The 18,455-nt window shown below is 36.7% G+C and overlaps 1 protein-coding gene across 1 annotated transcript in view; it reads right to left on the bottom strand.

Moving 5' to 3' along the window:
* The window catches only part of LOC149477795 (uncharacterized), a 61,040-nt gene that overhangs the window by 22,055 nt on the left and 20,530 nt on the right, over positions 1-18,455 (bottom strand). The window contains exons 2-6 of the mRNA XM_089710322.1: positions 4,371-5,081; positions 3,953-4,132; positions 3,477-3,628; positions 1,957-2,064; positions 1,490-1,644 (exon numbers count right to left, since the gene is read on the bottom strand). Of these exons, the coding sequence (XP_089566448.1) occupies positions 1,490-1,644; positions 1,957-2,064; positions 3,477-3,628; positions 3,953-4,132; positions 4,371-5,081 (1,306 nt within the window). The remainder of the gene's footprint in view (positions 1-1,489; positions 1,645-1,956; positions 2,065-3,476; positions 3,629-3,952; positions 4,133-4,370; positions 5,082-18,455) is intronic.

An 18,455-nucleotide genomic window follows, 5' to 3' on the forward strand; every position in this document is an offset into this window, starting at 1 on the left:
GGGCCACAGCTTCTACTGTTTACGCTCAGAGAGATGTGGTGGCCGGTCGGCGGCAGAAACCTCGCTAGGAAGGTGGTACATTCGTGCATGCGCTGCGCACGACTGCAACCGACTACGGTCGCGCCTATTATGGGGAATCTACCGCAGGAGCGTCTGGACCCAGGTTATCCGTTTATACGTTGTGGTGTCGACTACGCTGGCCCAGTGTTCACGTTGAATCGTAAAGGCAGAGGTGCTAAGTTACAAAAATCGTACATATGCTTATTTATATGTTTTGTTACACGCGCGGTTCACTTGGAACTTGTTAGCGATCTATCGTCGGAATCATATCTATTAGCTTTGAAACGTTTTATATCGCGGCGAGGTAAACCCGTGACTATCTTTTCTGACAATGGAAAGAATTTTGTCGGTCTCATGAATGAGTTCAAAAAATTTTTAGCTACCTGTTCTGATGAAATTAAAGCATATGCAACTTCGCAAAATATTAATTTTAAAATGATACCTTTTTACGCTAGTCATTTCGGGGGATTGTGGGAAGCTGGAGTAAAAAGCTGCAAGCACCATCTCAAACGTGTAGTAGGTAACGCACATCTAACGTTCGAGGAGTTTAGCACAGTATTGACCCAGGTTGAAGCTGTCCTGAACTCCCGTCCTTTGACCCATCTTTCCACAGATCCCAATGATTTCCTTCCACTTAGCCCTGCACATTTCCTGGTTGGTCGTCCGCTGACTGCACCTGTAACGGCTGAGCTGCTATACGACGTGCCTGAGCTTCGTCTCCCGAGGTTCCAGAGGGTGGAGCAAATACGCCAGCACTTTTGGAATCGTTGGTCCAAAGAGTATGTCTCCGAGATGCAAACGCGAACCAGATGGCACCAGCACAAGGGGGATCTCAAGGAGAACACGCTCGTTCTCATTAAGGACGACCGATTGCCGCCGTTGAAGTGGAGCTTGGGGCGCATCCACGCGACATATCCGGGGAAGGATGGAGTAGCACGAGTGGCCGACATTCGTACTGCAGACGGCATCGTGCGTCGGGCGTTCACTAAAATTTGTCCGCTTCCTTCACCAGATAGCTGATTCTTCGCTTCGTGGTCGACAGTTCGTTGGAACCAGCACGTTCCAAGGCCGGGAGCATGTTGCCGCAACAAAATCGTGCAGAACGGAGCGTTGCGACTGCGTCATCGCGTCGTCACGTCGCGGCGCCGTGCGATTGGCCGCGGATTGACCCCACTGTCCTCTACTACTTGGACTCGCCACGCAACCGCTGAGCAGGACACTCCCTCACTAAAATTAATTAAATCTACCAAACGCATTCTGTAATTTTGATTATTAAACTACTTATATACGCACAAGTTTATTTTCATCTTCTTTCGCCACCTAAAATCTAGAACCAGTCGTCAACAATCGATAACTACTATTTTAAAGCATTTGAATGCTATAAAACTGAATAACTACCAAATTCAATTTCTTCGTCACTCCGACTTACCTCCAATACAACAATCCAGCGCTGACAGCGGCTAGAACGGTCAATAAAGCAGCGGCTAAAAGCGCTACCGACGCGTTCGCACCCCGCATCGCTTTACCCATCTCCGCTGGGGACATCGCTTCTGAATGTGCGGTACACCATTCGCTTGATACCGTCTGTGAAGGAGAAACAGTTAAAAAAGCTGTTTTTGGCATTGATTTTAGTTTGTTGCTACCTACTGATACATATAAGGTAAATGAAAAAATAACATGTTGCAACTTCTAGTATGTATTTCACAATTGAATCTAAATTTCTATCCCAAGTTTTGAGATGGTGATCTAAAAGTGACCAAATACAGATACAGATTCTGTATTCTGTGTCTTTGGTCTGCCAAAGACATACATTTTTTAAATGTACCAAAAATATATTGTAATAATTTAATTGGTCTAAATCATTTAAATTCATGAAGCTTTTTTTGTAATACAAACCTCTGGCGGCGATTCGGATCCATTGATGAGCGCATTAGGTCGAGCCACAGACAGCGTAACTGCGTAGATTTTAACTTCATAACGCGTAACGTTCCATAGTTCAACTTTCTGCAAGATTAGAAACAAAATTGATAATTATTACATTGCAAAATTACGATTAGTTGTGTCTTGACTGTGCTTTCTACACTTTAAAAAAGTAAACATTTAACCTTTACGATGGTACCTAAAACAGCAAATTACAGCAAAAACCCAAAGGTAGGTCATAAACGCAATTACTTTGAATCAAAGTAAAAAAAACCTCACATTAACCGGTCAATTTAAATATCCATAATTACAGGACAATTTCTAACAAAACAGTATCCATTGACGGTGTTACATTACTTAATCGGATTATAGTGAAAAACTTTTCCAACAGTTTGAGGGTGACTTAACGCGTAAAATTCCTTAAAACTAAATATGTCTTTTAGGCTTCGTATAACGAAACATAAGCCAATAATCACTGACATGAATTGCTAACCTCAAAGCCACTAAAGCGGTGGTTTTCAAGTTAATTTTATGTACGCGAAAATAGTTTAAGACTGGGTCTAACAAAACCTTTTGATATGCAAATCATGTGGAATACATTAAACTTACAGATTTGTTCATGATTACACAAATTACGGACTTCTAAAAAAATAATAAAAATGTCCACAAAAAGAATTGAAATGGCACTTCAGTTAAACATAAACATACAGCTTTCTTATAATAAGTACCTTCATATTTGACAAAACAAAAATATTCAAAATAATAAACAACCATTAAGCATTAATCCAAGTACCCACAAAATTGAACAAATTAAACGAGCTCAAAAGCCTATGCAATCATGAATTATCCAACTACCCTCAAATACATCCAACTAAAACGACCTAAAACCAACTCACCACACTGATAGTGGTCTCTATATCGTCCTTGGTAGTGGGCAGAGTGAGTCACATCCTTGGTTGTTGCTCTGGTATCTTGCGCAGCATCATTACTTACCGATCGCTAATTATCGAACTACCCTCAAACTTTCTTAACTGAAACCAACTCACCACACTGATAGTGGTCTCTATATCGTCTTTGTTAGTGGGCAGAGTGAGTCACATCCTTGGTTGTTGCTCTGGTATCTTGCGCAGCATCATTACTTACCGATCGCTAATTATCGAACTACCCTCAAACTTTCTTAACTGAAACCAACTCACCACACTGATAGTGGTCTCTATATCGTCTTTGTTAGTGGGCAGAGTGAGTCACATCCTTGGTTGTTGCTCTGGTATCTTGCGCAGCATCATTACTTACCGATCGCTAATTATCGAACTACCCTCAAACTTTCTTAACTGAAACCAACTCACCACACTGATAGTGGTCTCTATATCGTCTTTGTTAGTGGGCAGAGTGAGTCACATCCTTGGTTGTTGCTCTGGTATCTTGCGCAGCATCATTACTTACCGATCGCTAATTATCGAACTACCCTCAAACTTTCTTAACTGAAACCAACTCACCACACTGATAGTGGTCTCTATATCGTCTTTGTTAGTGGGCAGAGTGAGTCGGGTCCGCGGCTGTTGTTCTGGAATCTTGCGCAGTGTCACCACGTACTGATCGAGCGAGTTGTTGTATTCTAGCGGTTGACGCCATTGTAAGTAGAGGATACCTGGAAGTTTAGGTTGTTGTCATGTAGATTTTGTCAATGCCAGATAATATGATGAAAAATACGTGTGTATTGTAACTTTGTCCAGTTGATCCATTTTGGAAAATTTCGTGTAATCACTGTATCTTTCTATTTCGTATCTATACGATGAAAAATATGTAGTTGGATATTAGCTTTATGATTAAAACTCTCGATAATATAAATACGATGATCAAAAGTAGACTGACATTAACTAAACTGTCTAAAGAGATGACCCAATGAATTTCAGTATTTTTTTATTTTATTATAAGGATTGATTTGTTTACTATTAAACAAAAGTATACTTACCATTAGGTAGATCACAGGTGAGGTTCAATATTATTGGTGCAGATGGCGGCTTCACATCAGACAGCACATACAACGCCTCCGACTGCGGTCCGAGCCGCTGTATGAGGTCGTGGGACTTCACTCCCGTGAGTTGGAAATTGTAAAACGCTCGCACCCAAATTTTGTATGGCGTGAATGGTTCTGGAAAATTACATGATTATGTAACAGTTATAAATGCTAAAAATCATTTAAGTAAATATAATTTATGAACAAACAGTCTCTGCAGACTGCAGAAGATAGGTATGCTAAATTGTGGCAATGGAAATTTCTACTATTTGCAACACATTAAATTGTGCATTAGTTAAAATATATATAACTAATTATTTATTAATAACAGCCACAATTCGTATATGAAGAAATATGTAGTAACATTACTTACTCAAATTCTTCAACCTGAACCCAACCACCTTAGTCGGCACGCCGGACGTGTTCAAAAGCGTGAGATTCCTGGTTGCGTTCAAATAGTCCTCCATACCCAGATCACTCCTGAACACATTCTTCCTCTTCACCTGATCTGACGACGGCACTCCCATGACAACCACCGAATCACTCGCACCTTTCCTGATCGATACACCTTCTTCATAATACAAAACGTATGCGATTTGGGTTATATCGATTTTGGCAGGTGCTGACTTCTTGACCACTTCTATTGGTAACTCGAACGCTTGATGCGTCTCCATGCCATTCTCGTGTGACCTAATTTCCGTTGTGTTATCCTGCCGCCTTTTTCTATGTCTATGTGATCGAATCTCCCTCTTATTCCTATATTCATCTGTTAGTATATCTGACGCTGAAAACTCATCGTTATATTTAAGTTTGTCGTTCTTATATAAATTGTACGCGTAGTCATCTTTGAGTCTCTCTTGTTTGATAAGGGCGTCTGTATCTTGTTTTTGTTCCGTCGTTGGCGCATCACCCTGCAGGTCTTTGGGTATAACTTGAAGGTCTGGTTGGTGGTGCGTGGTTCTTTCGTTGCGGTCTGTGGATGTGTCTAGAATGTGAACAGTGTAGGTGGCTGGCGGGGCCCATGATAGATGTATTTCGTCTGATATGACTCTGTTTGCTGTGAGGTTTTGTGGAGCGGACGGAACTGGAAAGAAAAAGAAAATAACGTTTTAATTTTAATTGATTTTAATATTGTAATTGAAACGTACAGATTACCGAGTCACAGCTTATGTAATGCCTAATTTTAAGGGAAATTTTACTTTGACATTTATGAATCTATTTATCGACCCTGCGATACCTTGTTTAACCCATTGACCACCGTAAGCCCCGATCGGGCCACGACACAATAGATTATCTATTGTGTCTGTGATTCCGAGGACTGATGGATTAATATAATACCTATACATTAAAATTCAAAAGAGCCTCTAATTGGAGCAGGATTAAATGAGTTGTTTACGTCGGAAAAATTGGAGTTTTTGTACGAACGTGGAAAATATTAAAGCACAATACGTGCTCCCAACGAAATAAAAATAAAAATGAAAAGTACCAAAACATATATGGACGTTTTCTTATTATAATGAGCTCGTATATCGTTATAGAATATTTATAAAGTCGTTCAATTTCGGCAGGTTTTTCCTTTCATTATCGATTATTCGTTTTAATTTTTGCCTACATTAAATGAAAATATTATGGAATGACGAAGGAATTTTTGCACATTTCAATAATGCAACCAGTTTGACTCGAGATCAATGCTCCGTTAAATTTGTGAATGAATAGCAAAACTTGTTTCCGAACGGACATAGTAATAATAAAAAATGATACGTTTTTGTCGAATTATTGAAATTAGATGGCAATGAACGACAAGTGCGTTTAGCAAACTTGTTTTATTGCTGATCTTTTTTCATAGTATAACTGGACCTATAACCGATTGTACTCAATGATGTGTACATTTTCAGATGAGTGCCTGTAGAGTAGTCAGTTTCAATGGGTAACCGTTTACTGTAATATAAGCGAAACCAGGCTTTGATAACTGTCCTAATCGTTTGGGGTATCTAACCTTCGTCTTTTCTTCTTCAGAAATATATAATTAATGAACTTTAACTTTTTGTGAAAATGAAATAAAATGTAACGATTGGATATACGATATCGATTGAAAATTGTAATATTTATATTGTATGTTCACCAAAAATTAAAATTAGTCTAGTAGGTGTATTACTTTTTACAAACAATAATAAAAAACATAGAACAACGAGGAATGCTTATCACAGTAATTACCATAGATACATATGGCCGGCAGTCGTATTCAGAGTCGTTTGTCCCACTTTGAAAAAAATAAAATGGAAAAATTTATACTTTTGTTTTTAGAGCCCACGTCATTAAGTTTATATATTTGTAGTGTATTATTATAATGTAATGCTTTTCAAGGAGCAATCTATTGCTAATTGGAGCTTTTCGTCGAAAACTATATTAAACATAATAGACGTTCTTATTCTGAAGTGGTAAATAAATCATATTTTATACAAAAGCAAATAAATAAATCATATTTTATAAAACTATTTTCATATAAAAGGGAAACTAACGAAACAAGGTTTTTAGGGCTGTGGAATTCCATTATAGCAGGAATAGTTAATCATTATTAATTAATTTTCAGTCAGAATTATACAAGTTACATGCGTCTACCAAGTTACCAACCAAACCGTAACCAAACAAACGAAACCCGTGGATTAAATTAAAACCAACACATTCAGCTACAGAATTGCATACTGACAGAGATGAAAGACGTGTGGCACTCGGGGACTACCGCGGTAAAGCTATTGCATAGCATGCCTTCAAGCCACACCTCCGAGCCCGTCGGAATGGGGAGCGTGAGGTTTTTCGTTACGCAATTTCTGGATTCGGTCCCCGCGCTCAAGGCCCGCGATAGAAGCTATACAATAGCTTAAAAACACCTTCGTAATGCTTACACACACATGTATCGACCAAATACAATTTTATTACACGTACATATTGTATGTAACTACAATGTTATACATTGTAAACAAGATGCAGTTACTGTCAAGACTCAAGAGCTGAAATCGTATCAATGAATATTGTAGGAGACATTCGCGATAACGTTATATTTATTACTATAATAGTGTCCTTAATTACATACAGTGTAGTATTTCTAATCAACCGGACACTACTAAGTAATATATTTCTGGCGAAAGACAAAGGTTCGAATCCCGCTTCGAGATCGAAATTTTTTCTCTTCTTTAAATTAATCAATTGATAATATTTTTTTAAATTAATAATACAGTTAGTAACTGATGCTTTTCGTGCATATCCGATGAGCAGCATGAGCTGTCGAGTTTTAATACCTATACCTATACCTATACCTATATACCTATACCTATATACCTATACCTTATTATCCACTAGGTACTATTTAAAATAATACTAACACATGATTTACCTACCTACTACCTACATATTCTCCAGCGAAATGAATCTAATTTTATTCTAAAATAGGACTTGACCTAAAACGAATGCTATTTGAATTGGAATACTTATTCATATAGTGCTCGTGTAATTTTTTATTTCTAATTATGTACATACTAACATAACCTGTTAATAAAAATGTAAAACGATCCAACAGAGAATTGTATATTTTGCGAGTAATATATAACAGTAATTAAATTTTCAATTTATTGTATTAAAAATATTTAACTATAAATATTCAAAATTATGGTTAGGGAGCCAGGTGCAAATTTGGTTCATTATTTCCTCTCAAGAGATAATTCGTCAGACGCATGAGAGTATAGTATTATAAAGCCTCGTGAACGTCAGCTGGCGCTCGGTTGGGGGGGTGAGCGGTTGTAGCCTCCCACGCACATAGGAAAAAAAATACATTCATTCATTCATTTCCTCTCAGCTAAAAATTTGTCAAATTGTAGCTAACCCAATATCTCAACGAAAAAAAATAGTCAGCTGGTTACAACATGGTGTATTATACGTCAGCTGGTGTCTCGAACATGAAAGTTAAATTTAAAGAAAAATTTATTTTCCGTTATTTCCTCTCAAACAAAAATTTACCTGATGATAGCTTATATGTAACTGTGGATAAATATATATGTCAGCTGGCTGTATCTTGGTGGAAAAACCGTCAGCTGATACGGGAGGCTACAACCGCTCTTCCCCCCAACCGAGCTCCAGCTGACGTTCACGAGGCTTCATAATACTATACTTTGATGCATTTTACTAATTACCGCTTGAGAGGAACTTGGTCATAAAATCTGCTGCTGGCTCCCGGACCATTAGCTATAATATTATAGCTAATTTTAATAGCCTCTTAACCTCACCTAAATAATAAAATAAATATGTTCGTCTCTTTCTTTTATTTAGAATTAAATGAGACAGAAGTTAACTCTTCTCGGGCAATGAAAAGGGCACTGAATGCTTTTAAATTAAAAATCTGTACCAGATACACAAAATATTATATATCTCAACGTAAAAAAGAAAAAAATAATTAAAAAAAAATATTTTCTTATCTCTTTATGTTTCACTTAATCGCTAATTTTAATGTATGGCACAAAATTTGCATATTTAAAATTTTAATGTCGTTATGGTTGTATACGTAACTCATTTAACGAGTATCTACGTTATAACTGTATTTTGCCCTAATGAGATCGAATATTTATATCCAGTAAAACATTTAATTAATATAGAAAAGCATATTATGTAACGAAGAATAATTGATTAGAATATGATTTCCATTATTTACTGCAAAAAACGTAAAACTGCAAAGTGTACCAACTTCATAGGTATGTACAAAAGTAAATACATCAATACGTAAACCATAACACTTTTGCCACAGTTGGGTAACTAAAAAGTGACAATAGTAACACACAATTCTGACGTCAGCAACTTCCTAACAGCATAAAAAATAAACAATTACTTGTGCAACCCGCGTCCATTCACTGCTTTTATTTTTATTAAGTTTCCTTCGATTGTTTATTATTTATAATGAGATCAGAAGAAATCGTAAACCGTTATAGCATTGTGGGCAGTTTCATTAAATAACAGAAAAAGATCATTTGCATCTTAATTTGCATAGATAACTAAATGAAAAGATAACAAAAAGATTATTTGCATGGACAGAAAAAATTACAATAGAAGGTATCAATTATCATAATATATTTCATACAAATGAAATATAACCATAAAATTTGCGTATATTTAACTAACTGCGCCCCGCGGTTTTACCCGCATTGCTCCTGTTGGACTTAGCGTGAATATATATAAAGCCTTCCTAGATAGATGGGCTATCTAACACTCAAAGAATTTTTGAAATCGCACCATTGGCTCCTGAGATTAGCGCGTTCAAACAAACAACCAAACTCTGCAGCTAAGATGTAATCGTATAAAATCAATAAAATCCCTTATATAACATAATATATAACACATAGAGGCCACGCTTCTTGTCCCCGAGTTGAGAATCTCAACATTTGCTTTATGCAGAAGCCACCATACATTTGTGTCATTGACCCATTATTTCTTCTTTGTTTTGTCAGCTAATACGAACTGCTATACAAGTGCTGTCGACAGATTTAAAAAGAATTCCTCTTGTATTAACTAAGATAATGAAGATTAACATATTAAAATAGGACATGGTATATGTATTCGTATAGGAGCTACCGACGTTGACAAGTGAGAATTTTAGTATAGTTGGTTCTTTGATATACTGTTCCTCTTGCTATTTCGGTTAGAGTCCGGGCTGTCTGGCTGGTCGCAGTGGTTGCGTTTAGTAGTGCGCATCTTATCTGTACAGGATAATTTCCTTAATTTTAAGTCATTTTTTAACGCGTAATTTTTAATATTTTGCCTTTAGATAGATCCATCAGACATAGTTTTTTTATTGCAAGACGTTTTTTTCGTTGCTAAACAGGTGCCAGACGCAATTTTTTAATTCGTTTTTATAAAAAATTCAAATTATTTTCGAATGTCTGTAAATTTCATATTATGTTCTTCAAACATAATATAATCTAAAATTAATTAGCCAGACGCTAATTCGATTGTTAAGTATTAAATAATGTGTATAAATAAAAAAAAGTAATGAAGCATGCAGCTCATCAGCTAGTGTATTTTAATTATGCGACAGGAAATAATTGCAAGAATACAATATTATTTACACTTGTTCTTATAAATAAAAGCTAAAATGAAAAAAAAAACTTAAAAGTGAAAAATAAAATATTAAAGTTACCATACATTGAAAATAGAATAAAATCTATATCAATGAAGGTTAAACAATTACATTGTTAAATTTAAAAAGCTATCTTCATAATCATCATCATCATCATCTTCCCTCACACTGTCAGAATTATTATGTTATCGTCTAAGGAATTGTTATTGTTTTCCAATATTCCATCATCTGTAAACAACTAGAAAATTAGTTTCAATAATGATGTACACACATACACACACACAACACACACACACCACACCACACAAGACACACACACGTGAACACACACACACTCGCATGTTTAAGTTTGTATTGAATTTAGCTAAAGTAGTTAGCATGAATTTATATAGCTAGTATACTAGCGGTCCGCCCCGGCTTCGCCCGAGGTACCTACATGTTTAAACTATCCTATCTCTCAAGTTGGATCGAACTGCACATGGTGTGCGAATTTTATTATAATCGGTTAAGTGGTTAATTAGGAGTCCATTGAGGACAAACATTATGACACGAGATTTATGTATATTTATTAAGATTAATGAATTAATATTGTTATCATCATCACTACATAGTATAAAACAAAGTCGCTTTCTCTGTCCCTATGTCCCTTTAAATCTTTGAAACTATGCAACGGATTTTGATGCGGTTTTTTTAATAGATAGAGTGATTCAAGAGGAAGGTTTATATGTATAATAACACCCATTAAATAGTGGAAAAGTACTGTTATTTTTGAGGTTTCTAATGTGATGTCGTAAATAATTACATTTTTTCCACATACAGTGCAAACGCAGGCTGAACCCTACGAGTTTTATCAAAATAATGTACTAACTATAATAGTACACATTGAAAAGGTCTACAGAAAAGTCCGTGATGGTATATGTCTATCTCTTATGGATAACCCACAATAACTTTTTTTAGTCATTTACTTTTTACGACAAATAATAATGGCTAATTTTCGAAGCGATTTTAACCAATACAGCATTAATCCTTAACCAATTAAAGACCTTGAATACATTGTTCATTTAATATAGATCTATATGGCCCTTTACACCGTATGATTTAAGTGAATATTTTCGAAGATATTACAGATTTAAAAATTGCGGGACGTAGCGTTTGCGGCGGTACCGGCCGGCCGCCCGGCTATATATTTTAGGGGAATAATAAAACGAGCGACTGAAAATAAAGTGAGCGACTGATTATGAGATACTGATTTAATAACTTGAGCGGTATGAATTTGAATAATCGACAAATAAACTAAACAAGCAACGAAAATTAGTTGATAATAAAATACAGATTGAGCGTACTAAAGGAGGATTGTGATTAATCCATTTGATATATTAGAATTCTAACTGTGTGATTACATTACTATATGAGCGACTAAATTACTAGTTGAGCGAATAGATTACTAAGTGAGCGACTAAATTACGCTCATCTAGAGCGACTAAAAACACTAAAATAAATTGTTCAAATAGTTATTTGATAAAACTTTCAAAAACAAATTGAACAGATAGTAACTACTCTGTCCATTATAGTATTTTTCAAAGTGATTTTTCTATTCGAAATACCTCGATTAAGATAAAATGCCACTCAGTATAAATAAATCATATGCCAAATAATGAATATAATACAAGACGTAATTTTGTCATTCAAACAATTAATATTAGGTTGCTCAAATATTATGAAGCTGCTCATTTTGTATTTTATGTAACGCAAATTGAATGTTTGTTAGTTGCTGATCTATTAATTTTTCATCGCTCGCAGTCAGTCACTCACTTAGTAATTCTGTTACCCCAATTTATTATTTTTGTTTTAACTAAAACTTTAATTTACAGTCACTCGTTTAAATACTACCCTATATTTTATGCCCGTGCGAAGCCGGATCGGGCCGCTATGTTTTTATATTCAACGTTCAGTTTTTCTGTAGTGTATTTAGTATCAACTATCAGCATTGCACCCGTGCGAAGCCAGGGCCAGGCGGGTCGCTAGTTATTTATAAAAAAAATTGTTTTGTATAGAAGATTGTTGATGTACCCTAATAGTTTATTTTTTAGCCTAAGGAATAAAATGTACCAATGGAAGGTACCTACTTGTTCCCACAACAAAGGGGGTTTCCTAGAGTAGGAACAATTCAATTTCTATGCATCGTATATTTTCGAAAAAAAAAAGTTATTTTTTATTGTTATTTAATTTTCGCGGCCGACCCTTTCTATCTCTCTTGCACTTTAAACTATCTCTCCATATACACAATCACCAAATTGTTATACTTACCTACTTTCACTACGTTTTTATTTGTACATATTTAATACTTAAGGTTGATGTTCCGACCGTCCCTCCATACATTTTTGATTACCTCTAAACACTTAACACAGACACTATTTCTTTAAAACTAATCATTTTATCACTTCTCTATAATGAAATGTGTGCGCGTTCGACCTTTTTAATCAATAATTTACAATATTTACTTAGAAAAACAACAGTAAAATACCGGAAAAATTTGACACTTCTACAGTAGTGTGCGTGACTTTTGCCAAGCGAAACACGACATAAAGCACGACATCTAGCGCATAGACTATATACTTATTACAGATCTAGCGCGTCAATGTCTAAACGAAAGGCGATGTTTAGACATTGACGCGCTAGATGTCGTGCATTCGCGTTCGTTATCTTATGCATAATGAGCATAATTCTAATAAATCAAAGTTCTGTGTAAAAATTGAGTAATTTCATTTCCAATCGTTCAAAGAAAATAACAATAAAATAAAATAAAACTAATGACCTTAGAAACTATGTTTTTTTTTATTTATTACTCATTATTGTTCGTCCGTCGTAGGTCTGTAAACTGTATTGTACACTGAAGGTAAATGGTACTGTAGGTACTTTAGTTCGGCGTCGTCGCTCGTCGGCTTGATATAAAATTACATTCTTGATTTCATTGACACGCGCTATGATTTGCGCGCGGAATTTCTTGTGTTGTGAATTTATTTTTGTATGCTATGCATTTTAATTGATTCAAATTGCAATGTTTCTCTAGTATGCATTTGAGACTATATTGTAAATTGTAATAATTGATCGTGGGTATAGTAATTAATTATTATAATAACGCAATTAGTAATATATGTATTTTCGGTGGGATTCAAAACAAAAAATTGGCCCGTGATTTTTATGAAATTTCACCACATTGCAAATCACATCAATCATAGTTCATACACATGTATGACGAAAGTGATTAGTATTGTGGCTAACATTGACTCATCAGTTCATCACTGAAACCAGTGATAAATCAGTACCTATATCATATTGTGTTTGAATATTTTTAAACAATGATATAAGTATACAATTATTATAAATCGGTAAACTATCAAAGTAATCACAAACTTGCAAACATTGGTAAAATGTCCAGTAGTTTATGAGCCTATTCATTACAATCAAACAAACAAACAAAGTTTTCCTCTTTATAATATTAGTGTAGACAAACACTATGAATACGATCACGAATGCAAATTCGGGGATTTTCTAATTATTGCTAAATAATAATTGAATTCGTTTTGAAATACTCTATAATTTTTAGTGTATAAATAGACATTTATAATGTGGTGCTCATTTTTTTTGTACTGCTAACGCTATTGTAGGTACCTATTTTCGTTGTTTTATTTCAAGTGAACACGGCCATACAATTTTGTCACGAGCCGCCTATGATTGTAGGTACTTTTGTTAGGCTCCTTCGTCGTCCGCGTCGGCTCGAAAGTTCTTGATTTCATTGTCACGCGCTATGATTTGCGCGCGGATTTTCTTGTGTTGTGAATTTATTTTTGTATTATTATTATTTTTTATTTTTTTTTTATTTTATTGATTCAAATAAAATATTTCACTAGTATGCATTTGAGACTATATTGTATTATGTATAATTTATCGTAGGTATAGTTATTCTTATAACGCAGTTATATTTTCGGTGGGACAATTTGACCCGTGATTTTTCTGAAATATCACCACGTTGCAAATCACATCAATCATACACACGTATGACGAAAGTATAGTGGCTATAATTGACTCATCAGTTCATCACTGAAACCAGTGATAAATCAGTATATCATATTTTATTGTGTTTGAATATTTTTTAAACAACGATATATACAATATTATTATAAATCGGTAAACTACCAAAGTACTTCCGAATTTTCAGACAGACAAACAAGTAGTTTGAACACGCAGTTTTCTTATACTAGTAGCAAAAATCAAAACCATAATATTATGTTTACCTACTATATTTTACTAAAAGTCGAGTGCGTCGAAATCGTAAATAATAATATGTTTTTCACCTTCCTGGTTATTTTCCCATAGTAAATAGTGTTTTAGGTTTGTTGTTGTAGGTAGGAATAATAATAATTATTCTTACATGTTGGTTATGAAATGTATATTGAAATAATTTACTTTTACAAATCATTAGTGATATGAGTTTTGAGTGAAAATGCTTGGATCAGCATAATATTATATGGTACTACATGTTTTGATAAAAAAAACAATAGTGTAATAAAATAAAACTGCGTTTTATTGTAATCAATGTTGACAATTTTAAATTCCAAAATTATTGATCAATAAAATAGTTTACACCAACAAATATAACTTTTATTTTTATAACAATCGTTCATAATATAAACCGTAGCAGGTGGCGTTTTGAAGTTCTGTCTACTCATACAGAAAAATGGAAAACTTGTTTTTTTTTGTAAACAATTTATTACTCATGTTGTTTGGCAACTCGAAGCGTGGTCGTCCGTCGTAGGTACTTTTGTTCGGCGTCGCGTCGTCGTCCGCGTCGGCTTGATATAAAACATTCTTGATTTCATTGACACGCGCTATGATTTGCGCGCGGAATTTCTTGTGTTGTGAATTTATTTTTGTATGCTATGCATTTTAATTGAATCAAATTGCAATATTTCTCTAGTATGCATTTGAGACTATATTGTAATAATTGATCGTGGGTAGGTATAGTAATTAATTATTCTAATAACGCAATTATATTTTCGGTGGGATTCAAAACAAAAAATTGGCCCGTGATTTTTATGAAATTTCACCACATTGCAAATTTTATATTATACAATTACAATTACAATTATTATAAATCGGTAAACTATCAAAGTAATTACAAACTTGCAAAATATGCTTTTCCGAATTTTCAGACAGACACACAATTTTATTAGTTTGTTTTAGCAAAGTAGGTACCTATACCTATACGCTTACGTCGCGCGTCGCGTCGTCGAAAACGGTGCGCCCAGAAACAAACATACCTAATTCAGTTACAATCCTTTTTTTGTTCCGTAATTTATTGTATTTATTCTAATACGATTTTTTTTATTCGTCGGCCAGTTCTACTAGGTATAAAAAGATAAAATTGAAATATAATTATTGTAGCGACAGCCATATTATGTTACTATGTTTTCGTAAATATGTTTTTCACCTTCCTGGTTATTTTCACATATCATCTTATTATAATATATAAAGCTACACTACCACTCACTCACTGACTGACATCGCTTTTCTCGGAAACTACGTGGAAAGTGGGGGGGATTTTGACGTGATCGTGTAGAGGTACTCCCAGTGACCACCGGAAAAATATAGCGAACTCGAGCACCTTCCAATACACAGTACACCCCTGGTGGTGCGCTGAAACGGTGCCACTTGGAGGGGGGGTGTCTGAACAAAAAATGCTCAGAACTGGTGGCGATTACCAGGGGTGGTGGAAAAATGGGGATTTTCGCGAAAACAAGATGGCCGCCGTACTTTGCCAAAATCGCCGTTTATGAATCCTTACGTCTCAAATTTGGCACACGTGCTCTGTTCGAGCCGGCGAATCGATCGGTGCCCCGTTCGAGTGGCTCCGGGCCCCCGTTTCTGACTTTCATACATTGGAAAATCCAACGGCCCGCGGAAACGGTGCGAGTTGGGTGGGGGGTCCCGGAACTAAAAATGATCACCACCCTGGGACGCTACCAGGGAGCCGTAGTGGGACGCTCGATTTTGGAATTTTTCCATTTTTGGCGCAAACATAAAAACGTAAATTTAGACGAGGTGGCGCAACGGAGAAATACACCAATGATGCATTCGTACTCGCCCAGCTCCCAGGATATCCAGAAAAATACGAAATCTTAAACTTTCCCTCATCTCGCGAAGACGGTCAACGGCCCGCGCAAACGGTAGCAGCTACATCTGGGGTGCTAGAACTAAACTTGGAGTAGACCTCGAGCAATTACCACAGATAGTGAAAAAAATTCAAAATGGCGGAAAAAATGGCCGCCGCCATACAATTTCTAAAACGGCCATTTCTGGGCCGTTCACGCTGAAACTTGGCACAGGGGCTTTAATCGAGCCGCACATTAAGGTGTGATACTCATAATCGAGTTTCCACCGCTGGTTTCCGAGTTTCATACAAAGCAAAATTCGACGGCTCTCCGAAACGGCGCCAGATAGCCGGGGGGTGTAGAACTAAAAAATGATCAGGAAGATGGGGCGCTACCAGGGCAATGGAGAAATTTCAAATTGGACGCAATTTTTTTTTCAAAAATGGCCAATTTTTCGAGGCAAGATGGTGGCGCCGGTTATTTCACGATCGGTCTGAAAATTGACATTTGTGCTCTTATCGGCCATATTTACAAAAGTGCATACTCAGAATCTCTCTCCGACCCCTGGTTTCCATTTTCCATACATCACGAAATTCACCGGCTCTCTGAACCGGTGGCAGGTAGGTCGGGGTCGCCGAAGTAAAAAATGCTTCAAAACTTGGTCCGCTTCCAGGCATATAAAAATTTTTGGTAAAAAGCGAAATTTTTTTTTTCGAAAATTTTGTATGGAAATTTCCATAGTTGGAAGGGTTATTGAATAGCAACGGCAAAAGACGGCGCCGCGGGCTGCTTGCTGCCCGCGCACCGCGCAACCTCAAAGGTCGACAGCCTCCCGGAGTAGAAAATATTTATTAACTTTTGAACTACTGCACGAGCCAAGCGAGCGAAGCGAGCGAATCACGGCAGCGGCTGGCGTAAAAATTCAAATAGGTAGCGAGGAGCGAAGCGACGAGCGAGTTAGGTTAACTTTTGAACTACCGCACTAGCCAAGCGAGCGAAGCGAGCAAGTCACGTCAGCGGCCTGCGTAAATATTCAAAGAAGTAGCGAGGAGCGAAGCGACGAGCCAGTTAGGTTAACTTTTGAACTACCGCACTAGCCAAGCGAGCGAAGCGAGCAAGTCACGTCAACGGCCGGCGTAAATATTCAAAGAAGTAGCGAGGAGCGAAGCGACGAGCCAGTTAGGTTAACTTTTGAACTACCGCACTAGCCAAGCGAGCGAAGCGAGCAAGTCACGTCAGCGGCCGGCGTAAATACTCAAAGAAGTAGCGAGGAGCGAAGCGACGAGCGAGTTAGGTTACTTTTGAACTAACGAACTAGCCAAGCGAGCGAAGCGAGCAAGTCACGTCAGCGGCCGGCGTAAATATTCAAATAGGTAGCGAGGAGCGAAGCGACGAGCCAGTTAGGTTAACTCTTTAACAATTTATTATGAAAAATGAAAAGTCACTGCCCGCTATCGATTAGACACCTCAAAATGATGAAATTCGGGGATCACGTTTCAAGAATTTAACCAATATTTGAATAAGTAATTTATAAACAGTTTCGACTGACTGTAGAATCGCTGTTAGCAGATGTAACAAATGGACAGGAAATTCGAATGCATTTTCAAATGACTGAAGATTTCTGCCCTGGGATGAGCCGCGAGCTGCTTGCAGCTCGCGCACCAAGCACCCTCGAAGGTAGACAGCCCCCCGGAATAGAAAATATTTGAATGGGAAATTTATAAGCACTTCCGATTGATTGTGGAATCGCCGTTAGCAGATATTAACAAATTGACGGGGAATTTTTATGCATTTTCAACTGACTGAAGATTTCTGCCCTGGGATGAGCCGCGAGCTGCTTGCAGCTCGCGCACCACGCACCCTCGAAGGTAGACAGCCCCCCGGAATAGAAAATATTTGAATGGGAAATTTATAAGCACTTCCGATTGACTGTGGAATCGCTGTTAGCAGATATTAACAAATTGACGGGGAATTTTTATGCATTTTCAACTGACTGAAGATTTCTTCCCTGGGATGCTTCGCGGGCTGCTTGCAGCCCGCGCACCACGCACCCTCGAAGGTGGGCAGCCTCCCGAAGTGGAAAATACTTGAATGGAGAATTTATAAGCATTACCGACAGACTTTAGAATCGCTGTTAGCAGATGTAACAAATGGACAGGAAATTCGAATGCATTTTCAAATGACTGCC

The sequence above is a fragment of the Colias philodice genome, chromosome 24 (genome assembly GCF_061535455.1).
Source record: "Colias philodice isolate Cphi_HAF_F1 chromosome 24, ilColPhil1 Martin Lab GWU primary, whole genome shotgun sequence".
Classification (NCBI taxonomy): Eukaryota; Metazoa; Arthropoda; class Insecta; order Lepidoptera; family Pieridae; genus Colias; species Colias philodice.